This window comes from Passer domesticus, chromosome 6 (assembly GCF_036417665.1).
Source record: "Passer domesticus isolate bPasDom1 chromosome 6, bPasDom1.hap1, whole genome shotgun sequence".
Classification (NCBI taxonomy): domain Eukaryota; kingdom Metazoa; phylum Chordata; class Aves; order Passeriformes; family Passeridae; genus Passer; species Passer domesticus.
The window spans coordinates 4,251,265-4,271,532 of NC_087479.1; the positions used below are offsets into that span (position 1 = coordinate 4,251,265).

The 20,268-nt window shown below is 40.8% G+C and overlaps 1 protein-coding gene across 1 annotated transcript; it reads left to right on the plus strand.

Moving 5' to 3' along the window:
* The first annotated feature begins 20 nt into the window (after positions 1 to 20).
* Positions 21 to 19,287, plus strand: SGPP1 (sphingosine-1-phosphate phosphatase 1). Its single transcript, XM_064422910.1, has 3 exons — positions 21 to 825; positions 10,913 to 11,002; positions 13,221 to 19,287. Exons 1-3 carry the CDS (start codon positions 232 to 234, stop codon positions 13,770 to 13,772), a joined length of 1,236 nt encoding a protein of 411 aa, XP_064278980.1. The 5' UTR covers positions 21 to 231; the 3' UTR covers positions 13,773 to 19,287.
* Positions 19,288 to 20,268: the final 981 nt, after the last annotated feature.

Genomic DNA, 20,268 nt, shown 5'->3' on the forward strand with positions numbered 1-20,268 from the left:
GGGTGGGGGGGGGCTGCGCGCAGGCGCGGTGCGGCGGGGCGGGGCCGGCGCGGGCGTGAGGGAGGGAGCGAGCGGCGGGAGGCAGCGGGAGAGGCGAGGGGAGTCCCGCGGTTTCCGCGGCGCCTCGCCTTCCAGCGGGTTTCTCTTTAGGGAACGGCTCTCCTATTCCGCGGAGCCCCCGTCCCCCCCTCCACCCCTCAGACGAAGTCCCCCGCCCCCGGTCCCGCCGCTATGTCTCTCGGCCAGCGCCTGGCCCGGCTGGCCGCCCACCTGCAGGACCCGCGGAAGGTGGCCGCGTTCCAGCGGCTCTGCGGCGTGGAGGGGCCCTCGGGCTGGGCCGACGCGGAGCAGCGGGGGCCGGTGGCGAACGGCGGCCCCGCGGGCGGGCAGGCGCATCCCGCCGGGAACGGGGCCGTGCCCGGCGCGGCGGGAACCCCGCGGCGCTGGAGGAGGAGGCCGCGCCGAAACTCGCTGACGGAGGAGGAGGACGGCAGCCAGGAGTTCGCCACTCGCAGCCGCTTCCTCTACTATCTGTTCAGCCTGGGCACGGAGCTGGGCAACGAGCTCTTCTACATCCTCTTTTTCCCCTTCTGCATCTGGAATGTGGACGCCTGGCTGGGCCGGAGGCTCATCATCATCTGGGTGTGGGTGATGTACCTGGGGCAGTGCACCAAGGATGTGATCCGCTGGCCGCGTCCTGCCTCGCCGCCCGTGGTGAAGCTGGAGGTTTTCTACAACTCCGAGTACAGCATGCCCTCCACCCACGCCATGTCGGGCACCGCCATCCCCCTGGCGCTCCTGCTGCTCAGCTACGGCCGCTGGCAGGTAATGCTCGCCCCTCCGTGCGCTTTCCAGCCCCGAGGTGTGACAACGATGTGGCAGACCTGATTTCCCCTCAGGAGGGGGAGGTGGCTGAGTTTGGTTGGGAAAACGTGAGATTCGTACCTTTTTTTCCTTGCCTTACTTTTTTTTTTTTTTTTCCTGTGATTTAAGCGAGTGCTCAGGTAACGAGAAGTGTTCTAGTAATTCTGTTTTGTGAATTTGTGCTGGTTTTGGGGATTAGCTCAGCACGCATGAAAAATTCGCGGTGACAATCTGCGTTTTGTTCCTGTGAGGGTTTTTTTCCAGCTTGCCCATTTGCCCAAAGTTTGGATAAGCATCCAGTGTTTTTACAGGCATTTGGTTTTACAGAGTGAGAATTTAGTGGAGAGCCAGCAGCTAAAGGGCTTCTTGTTGTAGCGTCACTGAGTTGCAGCTTTAGCCTTTTCTTTAACGATTTTATTTTCATCAACCACAACCTGGAAATGATTTTGGTATTTGTACTTTCAGGATGTTCTCCAATCTATCAGTGTGTTCATAATTAGCAAGAACCGCTAATCTGTGATGTTTTCATCACCTTCATTCAGCAGAATCTCTAAAATCTGGCTGTTGCACTCGGGGTCAATAGATAAGTTAAAATAACACTGTTGATCGCCTGCTTTACGCAAGCAGTGGCATGTGCTTTGGCGCTGGCTGCTGGAAGTATGGCAACAGCAGCAGCTCCAAAGAAAGCACATCCAGCTCTCGAAATCACTGCACCACTTCCAGCAGTAGCTGCGAGAAGCTTTCCCAGGTAAATGTCCAGTGCAGCGTTTTAAAGAAGTTAGGCAATAATTAGATTCTTGAGCTGTTAACGTTTACTAATCCTTGCTATAATACCTGCCTGGTTTAATTTGGATAGAAGTCACGTCGATAGAGAAAACTAATTCTGATTCTGAGCTTCGTGCAGGGGCTTAACTCTTGTCTTCCCAGTTACGGGTAACAATCACCCGTTGTCTGCTGGCACTTTGTAGCTCTGTCTCTCTTTGTGGCATCTGGAATGGGTGACTGAAAGGAATGAGATGATTAAGGGTTACAGATTTGATTTGGCCTCTCTAACCAAAGTTTATTTATCTGTTTCTGCAAGGTGAGTGTATGTGCCCACAAGGAAGCTCTTAGGGATTCATATTTGCTAGGAAAAGGTTAAGTATTATCTGCTGGAGTTATGCAGGCATAATAATTACACATATATATATATATATGTGTGTGTGTATAATAATGTCATGTTATTTGAAGTTTTGCCACTGAGATGCCTAATCTCAAAGTTGTTCTTACTAAAGGACCAAAATCTGTATGTTTGATTGTTGCTTGTTTGGTTGTTGCTAGCGTAGGGCTGGTGTCAGTTGGAAGAAAAGCTGGATTTGCACTTCTCTGCATGTGGGAAAGCTCATTTAGCAGTTCCAGTGGGTCGGCTTTGCCCAGGCTGGTGTCATGCGTGCACAGGAGAGCCCGTCTCGATGGCCTCCGCAGGAGCAGCAAACAGGGTGTGAAATGGTGTTTTTGCCAATGAGTTCGATCTGTGGTTTGCCAGCCCTGCCGCTGCAGTCTGTGAAACGCTCTGCTAATTCACTAAACGTTTTTACCATTAAGAAAATCATAAACATTCAGCCTTGTTTCTCGTGTAGGACTGTGCTTTAGAAATGCAGAAGCAAAGTGTTTGAGTCAAGATTTCCTTTTTCTTAGAAAACGAATATGAATAAAATACCTCTCTGAAACCAACTTCTGTCATTTCAAAATACTCATGTAAAAAAAAATCACTTCTGATTTTTAAATTACTTCCATAAATTAATCAATAATTAACCAATGGCATGTCAAGAGTCTTTTCATTAACCTTTCATCTGACACTTCTTCTGTTCTCCCTGTTTTACTTCTGTCGAAAGGGAACAGAACCTATGTGACATCTTTTTGTCATGGAAAATGGTGTTTTTCTGGAAATGGTGTTAAAAAAGACTGACCTGAAGTTCTTTATCAAAGATAAAGGAGTTTTTAATATTTTTGATTTAATTCTACAAATTTACCAGTAGGTGCAGGTTGCTAGATTGAACCTGTTGGTTTAACCTCTTTCTGTGTGTGTTTAGTATCAAGCCTTATCCCGAGCCTGATTGTGATGGGACAACATTTTGGGACTGTTGGCTCAGCAGATCCCAGTGGAACGAGGCTGAGGATGAACTGAGGCAGATTCAGGTGTAACTCTCTGCAGGGACTCTGACTCTGGAATACAGGCAGCTTTGAGTTTGTCACTTTGAAGTTTATACTCAACCAAAGAAAGCTCCTTTTGCTCTAAAAGGTGTTACACCAGTGAGGAGGGAATCTGTTTCTTGTGTGGCTTATTTGCAGTTTGCTTTCAGTGATCTATGACTTCCTGCTATTGTGTGATAGTTCTTTTCTATCAAAGACAGTCTATTTGAGTCTTTTTCTTGAAGAAAACAGAACACAGAAAATGTGCTCCTGTTTTTCTAGGTGTGGCTCAGATTGTCCATTTAAAAACAAATTTGGATTGCAGTAGTGTTTTTTCTTAACCTGTTGACTTTGTGCTTTTCAGTTTTTCAATGCCTTTAAGCAATCCTGTTACAATTATTTTTACATAGTATTCAAAAGGTTTTTGACTATAAAACTAAAATGCTTCCTGTAAGTGCAATAGTTCTATTGTTCAAGTAAAATATTTTCAGAAACAATGTATTTTAAAGATCGTTTTGGCAAATTATCACAATTAGATATTTTGGACATAGAGAATAATCAATGAAACTGTCTTTCATACAGAAACAAGTTACATATTAGTATAACATTGATAGTAGCTAACTTTTCTGTCCATTGTATCCAAATTTTTCAGTTTCTACTTGTATTGTGGGAGCTTGCCTGAAACTTTTGATTCTACTTGCATAACCCATGTCCATTTATTTATTTATGTTACATTTCTGCAGGGGAAAACAATTTATTTCAACAACACTTGAGTAACCATGAAATAAAAAGCTCATGTCAAAGACTCATGGGAATCTGGGAGTGTTATAAATGTTGATTCCCTCCCCCACCACCTCTGAAGTGCTGATACCCTGAAAGAGGAGGGCAAACATTTAAAAGACATTGAGGTTATAGAGCTTGATACTATGTAGGAAAAAGCAACCTTTATCAAATTGGGGAAAACTTACTTTCTTTGAAGTCATGACAGTTTGAGCCAGGCTGGCTTATATCATATCCCAGATGGAGTGAGGAAGAGATAGTGTGAACTGCTAATTATCCACAAAATCTCCAAAGGCTCAGGCTGAGACTACTGGAAAAAGTATTTTTTATATTTTGTTTGATTACGTTGAACTGCTGATTTCAAACAGACACCAAGATGTGTTTTATTAGAAATGGGATGGTACCTGAATGTGTCAGAACTCTGCTGATTTATTTTGAGGAGAAAAAAAATATCAGCCAGGGGATACAGAAAATTCAGAAAAATAAATATCAGAAAATAAAGAAAAATAAATATCAGCCAGGGGATACAGAAAATTTGCTTCTCTCCCAGAGTTCCTCCAGGATGCAGCCTTGGTGTAGCAGTGGCTGTGGGCATTAGGAAATGATGGGTTTGCACTCCTTCCTGAGCTCTGCATTAATGAGCTCAGTGAGGAGCTGCTGACTCTCGCTGTAGCCACTGAGCAAACTTCAGCTGATGTTCAGCAGGAGCCCAGAGCCTGGGTTGATGAGCAGCAGGCCTTTAACTGCATTAACCAAGGCTGCTTTACCTTCTGAAGCAGCGTGTGGTGCTGAATGTGACAGCCTTGTCCTCCCTGGGTACGTGTGTGGCAGTGTTTGATATGCACAGCCTGTCATCAGGGACTGCCTTTGCACCCTGCTGCTGCTAATGGTGACCTGGATAAACACACTGCTGAACCTGCACTAGGTGCATCTCTTCTCCAGTGGCCTCTCTGATGCATTTTCATTTACAGTTTTCATTTAGTCAGTGCTCTTTTGACTCTCTGTGGTACTGGTTGTGTAACACTCGTATGTGGTACCACGTGAAACTCCCTTCCAGAAATCTTTCATCTGCACTGTGACTCTTATCAGCCAGGGCTGGTGAATGTAATTAAATGAGATGGGTTTGACAGGATCTGTATTGAGATTTCAGGGGATCTGCATTGCTCTGTGGTTCTGACTGACCCCTATTGAAGATTACCTCTAGAATTGTCTGCCTGCTCTTTCATTTCAAAAGGCTAAACTCTCTGATCCCTGCTGGAAAGAGGGAATAATTGGTTATTGGGTATGAATAAACAGCCTAATCACAGTGTTGTAGTGAGAATTTTGCAGAAAGGTGCACAGCCTTGTGTTAAATGTCTGTCCTTGGTGAAAGGCTTGCATTTTCAGTAAGATTGATGTAGTGATAAACTGGAAGCTGCACATAAAGCCATCTTTTACATACAAAGTCTGTGTGCAGGGGCAAGTGCAGTCCCTTCAGAAAGAGACACATCACCCCTCAGAGAGGCCCAAATGGGCCTTTGGCTAAAATACCAAAATGGTGGGAAGAAATGTTGGCAAAGAGATATGTGCATGCTTGTCTAATTGGTCTTCTTGAGCATGTTTCCTGAACAGTCAAACAAAAACTCTTCTGACATGGGGAGCACAGCTGAAGGGATGATCTGAAAACACAGAATTACCCACACAATGATTTGAGAGAGAGAGATGGGAATTTGGAGGGTCAGCACTGGCCTTGTCTTATGTGTATGAGATGTAAGGTGTTCTGTGGGCCATTAGTTTGTAATGAAGCTGAAAAAAGTTATTTTTTGCAGATGTTAGAAGTTTTAAAAGAGCACAGCCAGTTCTGACAAATGTCACTAGGGAATCTCTGCCAGAGGAGTACAGCAGCCTGTCTCATTAGACTGTGTTGATTGTCATTAAATGTATTTTTCGGTTTTGCCTAAGCAAATCTTCAATTAATGTAAAGGGTTTTGGGAGAAAACACGTAAAACAAATGCTCTAAGGTTGGATACAGAGTTTTTAATGAAAAGGTATTCAGAGGAAATACTTCTCAAGCAGTTTCTTTTTCTTGGTGCATTACAAAGGTAAATGCACTCCTTGTTCTTTAAAGAGGGTGTGCTGATTAAACTGAGAAAACACGATTTTGCAGAAAAAATGTAGTTTTAGGTACTGGGGCATAAACAGATCAAGCCATAAGTGATTCTTCCTAGCTTTGTTCAGAGAGGGATTATTTTTTTAATGACTGCAATGAAAAGAAATAACAAGCTAATTCCTATGGTTACTCCTTAATTTCTTTTCAGATTAGGTGTAGCAGAAAATTAAATGTTTTAACTTTCTTCAGGACTGGCATTGAAAAGTTTATCTTGGAATTTTAAAAAGAGTTCTTGTAGTGACATGTAACACTGAGGTCCTTATGTCTCTTGGTATTAATGTTGGTCAGTGTGAGAAAGGAGAAAATAATTGATAAATGTAGCTTAACCAGTGGTATTTACCACCTGGCCCATTTGAAAGAAAAAGTTTCATTTTCCTAAAATGACTGATTGGTCTCTGTTTTCTAACAATCCTATTCTCCCTTTTCTTCTGCTCCCTTCACAAAATCATTTTTGTGCTGTGCTTTTTGAACTCATCTGTGCAGCCAGGGTGCTGGAGTCATTCCCACAAGCATTGATTATAGTTTTGATATGACTATTGCCAGCACACTGCCCAAACACCTTATTAAGAGCCTGGTGCTGCAAGTGCTGCTTGGATTCTTTCCGTGAACTTTAGCCCAAAATAATTGTCTCAAACTCCAGTTGAACTTCTGAGTTATGATTAAAAAAAGATCATTGAATACTCTAGAACGTGGAAAATATTAGAAAGTTACTTTGGAATCATTTGTGGGTGTTGGAAACTTCTCCGGTGCAGAATGTGCTTTAAAAAGGTAAAGAAGTGAGCATTTAGTGTCTTTTAACAATGTTCCCTTTTGAAAGAAGGAATTTTTTTTGACCTAGGTCAAAGCTTTTAGGACAGATTGTTTCCTTATAAGCATTTTTAAACAATGGTTATGTTATTAAGACTCTTGGCAAAAAGATCAAGGAGCGGGAGGAGGATAGGGGAGGGTTTTGTGTGTAGTCCAGTCAGAAGCTTGAAAACCTGTTTTGGAGGATGTAGTGGAATTTTCTATAGGATAGGAGTTTTCTTTTAAAAATATAGGACATAAAATTCTCAGGGACTTACTGAGAGTGGTTTCACTGCTGTTTTACAAACACAAATTTAATTCAATTTCTTTAATCAAAACAATATTCTGGATATGGGAACAAAATTGGGGTCTGAAACACAATGAGTAGTTTATTCAGTCAGCTTTACCCCTCATTTTACCTTAATAGGTAAAGTTAAGAAATCAATTAACTTTCTTAAATTTTTTTTTTTGGAAATAACATGCTTATTGGTTTGGGTTTTTTTAATTTATAAAAAAGCAGTATGCAGTTAAAAAAAAACCACACTCAGAATTGTTGAGGTGGCATGTTGGCTATGGGGAGGCATAAGGAGTTTTTGAGGCTATACATGAGATGGTCTTAAATGAGGGCATGGAGAAAAGGTTTGAGGTGTTTGTGTCCAAAATGGGCTGCTCCTGAATATGTGACTGAAAGTGACACCAGGTGTGGTCAGGATTGATGATACATCAAAACCAGCAAGCTGAGAGAATGAAAGCTGGTTTCTATGTCCAGCTGTGCCAGCTGTGATCTGTGACAGCCTTCCACACCCTCGTCTGGAAGGACACGGGATGCCAGCCTGCCTTCTGATGCCCAAATGAGTAAAACCAACAGTGAATTGGGGAAGGGGGTAGAAGTAAACTTGTGATCTTGTGTCCTTTGTGCCTCTGTAGGTCTGATCTGGCATGCCAGGAACCATGGGACTGAAACTGCTGGAATTCAGCTGTCTTGCTTAATAGCTCTCATTTAAGTGGAGACCTGAGTCAACACAATAAAAAGTGCTTATCACTTTCTTCCCTGAACACTTGATATAAGTTTATATTCAAATTTTCATATTACTCTTTCATAAAATATGCCTGTTTTTAAGTAGAAAACCTAGTAAAAGCTGGTTTTTTTCCCTTTCTTTGAATATTCATTTATGATTTGGAGAGGAGATTTTTGAAATCCATTATCATAAAACAGTATTATTACAAGGCTTGCTGGTACCTCAGCCTTGCAGGCAACAATTTGGAAGTAAGTTTATGGCATCAGCTTTTTTTACAAGGATCCAGGTGATGTCCCTGTTGGTGGTATGACTCGGCATGCTGCTGAGCTCAGAGGTGTGTGGGAGTGCTGATATTCTCCTTTAGTCACCTTGTGCACTTAGCCCTGCCTGTGAGGACCAAATACATGCTTGTCTCACCACCTCAGGGCAGATGTGAAGCAGGTGCTACCAGTTTGGTGTTCTGGGAATTCTCCAACCCAGTGGCTGCTTTAAAAGGTAGGAGTTCAAACAGGCTGAGGAGGACCCAGGGTGTTGTTCTTAATTTGTGATCAGTACTTAAAAGGTGCCTGTGAGAAAGATGGGAGCCAGCTCCTGTGGCCTCTTGTGATGGGAGAAGGGGTGATGGTTCCAGACTGAATGAGGGTTAATTTAGATCAGATGCAGGGAAGAAGTTTTGTAGCTGGTGAAACACTGGCACAGATTGCCCAGTGAGGGGGTGAATGCCCCATGCCTGGAAACATTCAAGGCTTGGTTGGATGGGGCTCTGAGCAACCTGCTCTAGTTGAAGATGTTCAAGTTACTCTATTATGTTTTGCTACAGAGAAACTAAGCTCTCCCATGTTCTCAGATGGTTTTAATTCAGAATTAGAGTGAGATATGACAGAGCCAAATAATCTTTCCAAAACATTGGTCAGAACTGGAGTTTGTTTCTTTCTTACTCAAACACCCCTCCCCTGTGACTTCCCTGACAGCAAGCATTTCTTCTTTCATTTTCAGAATTATTGTAGTCTGCCTGCTGTTTATAATCCTCTGCTCAGGACTCTTAAACCAGACTTCTCACCTAACTATTTCCTTCGTACTCCTTACTCTCAGGACTTTGTAGTTTAGCTGCTCTAACCCCTTCCCTCCCCCAGTCCCAGCCTCTCACCCACAGTGTCGTGAGCAGCTGCTGAGCCTGGCACTTCATTCATCTTCCTGCTAAAGCTCCAGCCTCTCGTTCTGCCAGGTACTGCAGAAACAGGACAAGGCTTTATTAAAGAAAAGCCTTACCCCTGACTGGGCTCTGAAAGCACAAAAGATGTGTCAGGTGGCAAGGATGGACATAGGGTGTCAAGTGATGGCCAAAGAGTTTGAAACTCGAAGCTGCTTTTTGCTCGAGGCCCCAGGGCACAGCTGTCCCCGCACACAGAGCGCTTGTGCTGGGGGAGCCCTGTGCAGGGAGGGCGAGTGGCTGCTGCAGGCAGCATTCCTCCCACCCTGAGACCAAAGGGAGAAGCACGGTGGGGCAGGGGCATGTGGCTGCACGTGTAAGGCACCAGAAGGGCTGCTTTTGTGGCTGCTGTAGCAATGTCGGTATCTGGTAACTCTGCAGTCATGTGTGTGACAGAGTTACTGGTGCATTGCCCGGGATTAGCAGAGTTCTGAAAGGCAGGAAAGCGAGTTTGTTCCTTCATCATTGCAGTCAGAAATGAGTCACAAGTACACAGCTCTGTTTAGATCCAGTTTGTAGATGGATGTGATAGAAGCAAAGACAAATGTTGCTGCAGGAAGTAGAGTTTAGTCTAGATGGAACACAACTATGAGCTGGGTGTTTAGTATTTATTTTAATATGAAATATGGTTCTTATGTGAAACATAAGCTTCCTGATTTTCTCTTAGTTTGAGAATGTTATTTTAGTTTTGTCATGCCAACATGACGTGGTCCTGGAGTTGAGAATTCAGTGAAGGCTGGAAAAATGCAGAAGAGTGATAATCCTATCTCAGACCTTTTACAGAAAGACTGATTTTGGAATTTATTAATCTGTTAAGTGGCCTTCACAGAGGACACAGAACTTCCTCCAGTAATTTTAAAGATATTTTCTTGTATTTGTTGGATATTCTACCCTTCAGGTTACCTATAAAAGGAACAAGGGAAAGGGCAAGAAAACTGCCTGTAGATTTTGTTCCTAGGTTTGAGTACATCTAGGCTGCCTGTTTATATTGAACATGTTTATTGTAGGAAGAGAAGCAATTTTGGAAACTTGCCATTTTATCTTGTGACTGTGTCACTGTGTCTTTTATAGAATAGTGGCAAAAAAGGAAGCTGTATCCTGTGTTGTATGGCATTTTGCAATAGTGGGGAAAGTATTTCTTGCTGTGCTGTAATATGTAAATTAGCATAGTTTTGTCCAAAATCTGAGAAAGTTAAAAACCTCTTTCTCTACATGGTATCTGCTTACTACAGCAAAGTATTTTATTTCTTCCTGGTAAACAGTCCTTATTAATTAAAAAAAAAGTGAGAAGGCAAAAATAATTGGAAGTAATTATTTGATGATTTTTGTTTAACAAATATGGCTTGCAGGAGGGAATTTATGTGGGTTTGGAAAGAACAGACAAGATTACTGTTTTAGGAGTTTCATGCTGATGCCCAGATATTGAGTCAATGACTGCAGAAGCCCTAGAACAAAGAATTGAGGAAGGAATTGAATTTCTTTGTAATTTTATTATGAGTTCCTCCTTTTCAGGAAAAAAAGTGAAGCCACTCGATTTTGCCTGGGTGATGGCTGACAGTACAAGTAGGTGGTGGAGCTGCTTCACCCAGTGTAAAACTGTTGCACAGTCTAACACACTTGTCTTTGCACATTTTTGGGATATCAGAGTGTGGTAAGACAACTGCTGCAGAGATTGATGCATTTCTTACTGCTTTGAAAAAGTCTGGTCCAAGCACTGAAATTCATATATCCTGAATGCAAAGAAGATGGGGAGGGTTGAAAGCTTGACTTAACAATGACTTTATGAAAAGGTGCTCTGCTAGGGCAAAGAAGAGGGTAAGCATCAGTGGCATTAATTGGATTTAATTATAGAATATTCATAGAGTGATTTTTTTTTTTTTTACTTTTTTTTCCAAATTCTAATATGGTTTCTGCATTTTTCTTCCCTACCAGTATCCTCTTGTGTTTGGACTGATCCTGGCATTCTGCTGGTGTTCTTTGGTTTGCTGCAGTCGAATTTATATGGGAATGCATTCAATTTTGGTAAGAAAATAATCTAATCTACTGAACTTCTGTTATAATCTTGTTCTCATTTTATAAACTTCCATCACATTGAAGGTTTTACAGTGCAATAATTATATATGTATTTTTTGTAATGTCCTACCATACAGAAACAGAAGACTTACATTTCTTCAGCATAGAAATAGATAAAGTAGCTAAAAGTGGCTCTCATGCTAAACTTATACTTGTCTTTTATAAACTCTGTCCACAGTTGAAACCTAAAAGGTGTTTAATGTCATTTTTTAGTGCAGAAATTGATGACTGCTCCAAAGTGTAGAGTAAATTTTCCTCTACAGAGTAGAAATCATTTTGCAGAATGAGAAAGTGGCCATTGAAGTTCAGTCCATGTCAGCTGCTCAAAGCATGTGCATTTTGGTGTGCCACTCTGCATGCTAGAGTTTCACTTACCAGAGGTTTTAAAACCAGGTAACTAAGTTGTCATCTTTGAAAAACAAACTCATTTATTAAACAAATTAAAATTCTCCAAACTGAAACGCAAGTGTATGCAATGTAGAAATGAGAAAACAAGAAGAAAGTGGTAATTGCAATGCAATGAGGGTGGCTAAAGATGTTTTTGAGGATCATGTGCTAGAAGAAAAGCTAACAGACAGAAAAGGATAAGCCTGGTAGGGAGTTCTAAGCTGCTAGATGAACACAGTGTAAAAGGAGCATGGGAAAATAAGGCAGCTCAGAAAAATGAAATTACATTTTTGCATCAGTAGTTAGAAGGCTTTCCAATCTAAAACCACTCTGTCAAGGGTGATGTGATGGACTGATAGTTCAGCTGACACAAAATGTCATAGAAAAAAGCTGTGCCACGAATAGCAGGCAAGCAGACAGAGCTGTTTTGCAGTTTCACATCTGAATCTGCAGAGTTGAACACAGTTCACCATGTGGTGCCTGCAATATACATCAAGCACAGTGCCTAGGTTTGGGGGGAGCAGGTGGCAAATACAGCCAGGAAGGTTTTTTTGTTGCTTCTGAAATGAACAAGTCTGATGTTTATATCAGTGAATTTTATTAGAGCTTTTATCAAGCTTTCAATTAGTGGAAGCAAATAAAAATGATTCATTGATGCTGGAGCAATACAGACTCTGCTGATTGAAGTCCCACCTCCTGGCTCATGTGGAAGAGCTGATAAGCATGAAAATGAAGGCAGGCCACTTTGTAGTGCTTGGATTGCACAAATTCTTCATTAACAATCAAAGGTGACAAAAGTAGCAGAGAGTTCCATGCAACTGAGTGATCAGTCAACAGTTAACTGAAAGCCAAAAATCCTTGGGTAACCTTTCCACTAAGAAAAGACCTTTAAAAACAGTAGCAACACTGCAAATCAGTTGTGAAGCCACAGAGGTTATCTCTTCCTCTCCTTTAATATTAGGAAACAGTTCCCAGTCTTCCAGCATTGTTAATTCTGAAGCAGGAGTGAAAGTTGAAGCTGCTCTAGTGCCTGACTGCAGTGGTCCTTGACTGCTGCCACTGTTGGGTGTGTTGGCACCCAGGCCCTCAGAGCCACTGTTGAGCTGTTTCAGCAAACTTAAGTTGGCAGAACATATTTAGCTGAGCTGGATTTGTGCTGACTGTAGGTTGGAATGCCCTGGCTCTGGACAGGGAGCAGTGTTGCCAGCAGAAAAATCATAGAAGAATCACAGAATCGTTTTGGGTTGGAAGAGACCTTTAAAGATTATCTAATCCTAGCCCCCTGCAATAAGCAGGGACATCTTCAGCCAGAACAGGCTGCTCAGAGCCTTGTCCAATCTGACCTTGTATGGTTCCAGAGACAGGGCATCCACACCTCTCTGAACAGCCTGTACCAGTGCCTCACCACGCTCACTGGAAAAAAAAGTCTTCCTTATTCCAGTCTGAATCTCCCCTTTTTTAGTTTAAAACCATTACCCCTTGCCCTGTTGCAACAGGCCTTACTAAAAAGTCCAGACCTGCAACTTCAGTGAAGGATCCTTTGATCATAACTTCATTCATGGTCTGGTCAGGATGCAGGTGATTTGTTAATAGGTGATCAAATGCAATTCCTTACCTTATGTTTAACATAAGAAAGATTTAATCCTGTAAAAGGTAAAATATGGGAATCCACAAGTTGCTTTTAACACTACAGCAGCTAGGCTTGAATTCTTGTTAATGCAACTTGAGGGCTTTTTTAAAAATAGTTACTACACTGAAACCATCCCTTTTTCTTCAACAGGACGTTATTGCTGGATTTCTGTATGCCATCCTTATCCTGGTTATCTTCCATCCAGTTGTGGACCTGATTGACAACTTCAACTTAACTTACAAATATGCACCCTTAATAATCATCAGTCTCCACTTGGCCCTGGGCATCTTCTCTTTCACCCTGGACACGTGGAGCACGTCACGAGGGGACACAGCTCAGATCCTGGGCTGCGGCGCCGGCGTGGCCTGCGGCTCTCACGTCAACTACATGCTGGGCCTGCAGCTGGATCCTCCTGCCCACACCTTGCCCTTGTCCCTGTCCTCCCTCAGCGTGACTGTGTTTGGAAAAGCCATCCTGCGCTTGTTGATCGGAGTCATCGTGCTGCTGCTAACAAAAGTGGCCATGAAGAAAGCCACGATTCCTCTGGCCTGTAAAATGTTCCGCATCGCGCAGGGCGACGTGCGGAGAGCCAGGCAGCGCATGGAGGTGGAGCTGCCCTACCGCTACATCACCTACGGCATGGTGGGCTTCTCCCTCATGTTCATCGTTCCTGGCCTCTTCCATTTCATCGGTCTTTCCTGATGCAGTTTGATCGCTGTGGGTAGGGAGGACTGAGCTAGTTGCTTTTGGAAAAGGTGCACTCGTTTGCTAAGGGAAGGCCAGCCAGCTTGGCTTTAGGTCTTCCTATTAACAGCAATACAAAGCAAGCAAAGCATTTAAAGGGCTTTGCACATCTCTGGGGATGGTTTAGGGCCAGCAGTCGAGCATCAGTCCAGGAGAAGTGCTGACCTCTGTAAATGCTGTTTTTTGGACTCATTGCTGTAACCAAGTCTGTGTGTGTGTGGTGCAGTGAATGTATCTGGGATGGCTGCCAGGCTGTACCTGTGTACACTGACACTCCAGCAGGTGTCTGACAGCTGATCAGAAGGCTCCACTCATGATCTGTTTGCCATTTCACAGTAATTAATTCAAGTTGTTGGACCATAAACTGTTACATTTGCTTTCTTCTATTCTTTCCTGAAGTCCTGCTTCAAGGTATTTCAACTAATAGGTATTTTTAATGGACCAAACTTGTAATGAGGTTGAATTTTTCTAAATAAACAAGCAAAAGCATTTTGCTTTGGCCCCATTTGCAGAGAAAAATGTCTAGATTAGCATTGGTAGATATCACTAGAGTATATATAATTCAGGTACTGTATTTTATGGTTTAATAACTGTGCCTTTTTGTTGCTAAATTAAGAAATGCCATATATACTGTGATGTAAAAATGCCTAATTTTATGGAAAATCCTACTTAATTAGGCAGATATTAAAAAACTTTAATTGTCCATGTTGCTGACATGGTCCAGGTTAACCAGAATGTTCAGTATTTCCTGACAAAATTGCATAAATGAAATGACCCAGGAATTGTGTCCTTGAGCTCAAGATATTGTAAATGAACAATAGTCCCTTTTGTAAGTATTTTTAATGTGTATTGTAAGTTACTGCAAGAGGATATATTTTTCTGGAGATTGTTTATACAGTGGATGGATATTCAAAATTAATTATTTAAACATATAAACAATAAAAGCACCCCATTCTGCAAAGAAATGGGCTTCACTTATTATTCCAACTAATCTAGAAGGACCACTGCTTTTAGGTATTTGGTTAGAAAATATTATTCTAGAAAGATCTGTATTTTTATGCATTAACATACTATATTTAAAGGTGATAATCACTTTTACCCAATTTAGATAGTTATAAGACAATGTAACAGTTAAAGTAAACTTTTAATCATTCTGATTGACAGACTGTGAGCAGTCAGGACAGTATGGTCAATGCATGAACAGTTTGTGATGTCTAAATTTGGCAGGATTTTATTATGTGCTTTTCAGCTTTTCATGATCCTTTTCCCTTCAAGTGTAATTTCATGTGCCTTTTTTCTGTTTCATTTTGTCTTGTTCATGTGTTGCCTGATCTGTTCTTTCCATGTCAGGAACACTGCAGGAGCACTGTCTGAGCAGACACAAATTAATTAATTTTGTGTTGTACTTGTTTTTCAGGAAAAGCATCATTTGGTTGGGAAATATGGTGATTAGATAGAATACAAAGCCTACATTTTTTTGGTTTTAGAAGGTTTTTTGTGTTGGAGATGATATCTCTAAGCTGTTAATATGTAAATTGACTAAATTAACTTCACTTGCTTTGAAGCAGATGAAGTTGATGGTACGCTGGCACTGGATGATGTGAAAAACTCAACTTTTCTGGTGCATTTGTGCTGTGCATCCTGAATGCACTGCTGTGAATGTATTCAAACTGAGCTATTCAGACCTGAGAGTTTGTCATACAACTTCCACAGCTGAAAGGACCTTACCCAGTAGAAAATGGTTAGCTTGTTTCAGTGTGTATTTCTGGGTTTGATTTTTGTGTCTGTTCCTCTTTAGCAGTTCAGTGCAGAATGTGCAGTAAAAGGTGAATTGGTTTCTGGGGCTTTGAGAGTGGGATTTCCACTGATTCGGCTTTGCACACCAAGATAGCCATTAAATAAATAGCTGGGGGAATGTACACAAAATGCCTTATGCTTAAAGCCCTAAGCAACTGGTGTAGTTTCAATGATGTTTAATTAGTCTGAGGACTGTTAAAAATAATAGGATAACTTTCTCTGAAATTTAGGGCATATTCTTAAATGTTGTAGCTTTACAATTTATAGCAAAAAATGCTTAAATTCTAGCACAGAAAAGGTAAGTGAGCAAAACTAATTTTTTAAGGTACATATTGGACTTGTAGAAACTTCAAGTTTACATCACAAAGAGCATAATTAAAGCTGTATTTTCTAGCTGTGCTTGCTCTCTTGTAGTATTAATGGAACATGAAATGTGCTGTGGAGGATCTGGAAGGGGTGAAAAAGATCACACAGAGCTTTCAACAGGCTCAGGAAAATTGCACTGTAGCTTATTCTACTGTCATAAATTTGTTTTTTATGTTTTTATACAGTTCATTGTGTAAGCTCAAAATGTCATGTTCCATATACCACTACCCAGGAAATGTCCATCAGAATGTCTGTACAGCACCTTCAGCAATTACTTCACTGAAGTTTACATGAGAGAAAGTTCTACTGTTCTATTTTCATGTTTTATAAAAGGTTAGGCTTGAGATGGCAGCACAAAATGTCATGCAACATGAATACCTTTAGAGATAAAGAATTACAGACATGCAAATGCTTCAAAATCCAAGTAAAGTATTTGTATTGTTGTATAATTTTGTGTTCTGATAAGCTAAGATTCCTTGGAATTGGGCAGAACAAAGCAGCAGATAAAACTAGAGCACTTTCTTTGCCCTAATCTATTGTTAGAGTTAAACATGAAAAATGTTTCTAGTCTGAGCACCAGCTGGTACCAAATACTTTATAAATAAGTTACCATAGCTTTAAGAGGTAGTCAAATGTCTTTCCAGAAGGAAAAATGCTTGAAACCCTTTATGACGTGGTGCAAAAACATCCTGCTTGTGAACTCCCTCAGTCCCAGAGAGAAATACTACTTCATAGAACCAGGTATAAATGCACATTTATCACAAAAAACTGCAGGCTAAATTTGCCTTTTTTAATTATGGTATGAAATAAACCTTTAAAGTAGCAGGCAGGTAGAGAGCAGTTTGACACAAAATTCTCTTTTCCAAGAGGCTGAAGAGATGCAAATTAGTCTGAGACTGCCTTAAACACAGGAGCAGGATTTTTTTTGGCCTGGCCCTCACTCAGAACTGACATGTGCATCTTGGGTGAGTTTTAGAATCTGTTATTTTGGGAAAATGTTTCATGTTTATAAAAAAGCATTGCTTTTGCTTTTTTCCTGTGTGATCACCTGTGAAGCTGTTGGGTCTCTGAGCAGGAGGTGGAGGAGCCACCTGAAGGTAAATTGGCAAACCAAAGGGAGTTGGGTTTTGTTTATTTATTTGGAATTTTTTAAGGTTATGTACAGCATTTCTTCTGGAAAGAAAAACCAAACAGAAAGATGCATTTCTTTTAAAATGGCATCTCCAAATGTGATACGTGGCTTTTGTGTTGTTTATTTTTTTTCTTACCAGAACAGTGTTAAATTGTCTGGCTATTAGAAGCTAATATGTTTTCCTTTGTTTATTGTTTATTTTTTTAATTACTTCTCGCAATATTTTTTACTCCATTTTTTGCTTATTTCTGAGAGAGTGTCCAGAACTTCTGTAAACAATTGCTACTTATGTGAAGATTGTAATTTTGAACTTGTAAATAATTAAGGGTTGTTACTTGCAAAAATATATAAAAACAAATCCTTGCATGCTGTAAGTAAACACATCTGTTGTGCTAAAAGTTATTTCTGTTTCAGTATTTGCTTTCTCAATTAAAAACCCCAGTTTTCACACACAATAGAGAAGATATTAAATAATTCAATGGCAGGAAGGGGCATTGCTGTCAAAGCCCTGCTGGCTTTGCTGGGAGTCCTGCACTTGGTTCTTCCACACCAGGCTGGGAATGAAGCCTGAAGGGCAAGGCCGAGCTGAGCTGCGAGCAGGCTCAGTGAGCGTGAAGTGACTCAGCTCTAAATGTGATAGCCTTGCTTTTGGGGGATTTCCCTTGTTCAAATCACACTTTGCCCTGTTTTTGCAAGATTGCTAAAGGGCTCAACTTGGAAGTCCATTCTCTGTAGGTGGAACTGGCTGCACATTGCTAAAACTCCCCCTCTGTACCATAATTCTGTGAATGAAGAGACCCCCGAATAAAGTCAGCAGAAAAAATGAGAGGAGCATTGGTTTCTTGGGGTATTGTGACTCAACTTACTGTCACTGGTTCTTGAGTGGTTCTTTGGTCTAAAGTAGAATGTTTGTTGGTGATAAAATTTATTTCTGTATTCTACAAACAACTTCGAGGAATTTTAACTTTTTTGTGGGAGGAAGTTGAATGACTTCTTGCCAGACTTCATTCTACAGGAAAACTTAAGTGGCCTTTTGTTTCAGAAAAAATTATATAAGCCTGTTTTCAAATTTACTGCAAATGATATATTTGTCAAATTGATAGATGAATTGGGTCACTAACATAGTTTGCCATTGTTCAGTATTGCAAGAAAATGAAAGCCGAATTTGGAAACAAAATGTGATATTGTGTGGCAGAGAGCATAAAGCACTTTAGGTGTTCTCTAAAAAGCAAGTGTCACATGCTGGTTTTGAAGCAAATTTAGCCATGCATTAGAAAAATTTCTTTGCACTCCATTCTGCACCAGAAATTATTTGCAGCCTGGTAAGAGGCTTTATAAGAAAAGAAAGGAAAGCAGGGTGTGCTCGCAGTGTATGATCAGTAACTGTTCCTGTGGGATCAGAGGAGAAGAGAGGGTACATGGGATAACAGTACCTTAAAGACACTGACTAGTCAATGTAAATCACATCAAGTTGGAGAATTTTATTCGTCACTGAACTTTGACTAAATTAGTCATTAAGTTTTCCCACAAGTTTATTTTTGTTAGAAAGTGTAATGAAAGATAAGAGTGATATTACTGAAATGGAAATTAGCTCTTAAGATAATTCTAGATGACTAAAGTATCAAAACTGAAAAAGATCAGTTCAGGAGAAAGCAATGGGAACAGTCAGAGTAGAGTCTGAGGGGGATTTTGTATTAAACTTAAAAATTATGCCAAAATTTGGCCCACACTTGATTTATATGAAATCTGTAGTACAATATATATACACACATACATATATAATATTGTGTATTGAAGCTTAATTTTTTATGTACAGATTTTTTTTCCTGTTAACTGCATTCCCTGATAAAAGGAAGTTGACAAAATACAAACCAGCATTGTCTGTGTAAGGTAAGGCTGTAACCCAGTCTCTCAACCTCTTGGAGAACCTGATTTTAAAAAAACCCCAAACAATTGAGATGCGAGCCCCAAGTTAGTTGAGGATCACATAATGTTTGCTGTATAATAGTGTACAACTGATGTTTTAAAAATTAAGACATCAGCACTTTGTTTTACTCTTGTTAATGATTTTGTACTCATTGTACACTCTCTGAGTTGTCAATTAATCTTATATTGACTGGTAACTGAAGTGTCTAACTTCACCTGCAGTGTGTGGGTAATAAACTCCTGTTGGATTCAGTTGTGTTATTGTCTTCATTCCTTCCAGTGCTCAGGGACAAGATTTGAGTTTGTGAATGGATTCAAAGTTTGTTTTCTAAAAGTTTTTTCCCCCTTATATGTGTAAGGCTGATTTGATGCAGTAGCTTAGCAAGCATGAGCAGAAAATACATTCTGCTTCCGTGTCAGTTGAAAAATTACCTTGAAATATTTAACCCAGCATGTTTTTCATCTCTCCTGGTATGGCAGTAGCCATACATGGGTGGGAATTCCTGCTGTAGAGAGTTCAGTCCTGGTGGCTAATCAAATCTGCAACTGCCTTGGGAAGATTGCCAAAATAATGCCTGTAATGAAGAATTCCTTTGCAATTGCTTACCTCATGCTGTTGGGCAAAGGGATGTAATCATGTTTGCCTCGTATAGAATGATTAAATTTCAGAACATGATGACCCAGATTTCTACTAACATGCAAAGATTTTTGAAGTGGAAATTCAGGGATGCTGTTTCCCATGCTTCACTGTGTGCAGCAGGTACTTTAATAATTTGGTTTTGGTGATTTACTGTTTGCAGCATTATTCATGCTGTAATGGCTCCTGATTGCTTGGTGGTTATTGCTGTGGGTTGCAGTACATCAGCTGCAGATGCTGGAACTGTAAATTAAATAAAGCTTTTACTCAAATTGACACTTTCAGCCTTGAGAGTGAGAATATTTTATCTGATGTGATGTTTATGGGACATAATGCTTTCTCTGATCATTTTAAATAAGGTTTGAAGGTGGAAAAAGTTGCTAATCTCTAAGACAGTGGTAAAAGCACAGAGTCAACAGCTCTGGCACTTGGAGTGATTTCCCAGCGATGGTAATTAGCACTGCACTGTGCTTGCCTTGCAGCAGCAGGTCAGTCCTTTCCTGATGCACTGGCTGTGTGTCAGTGTTGGTGTTGTGTCTAGACTTCAGGCTGACTAACCTCACTAAGGTACAGTTGAGAGGAAAATCATAAATGCT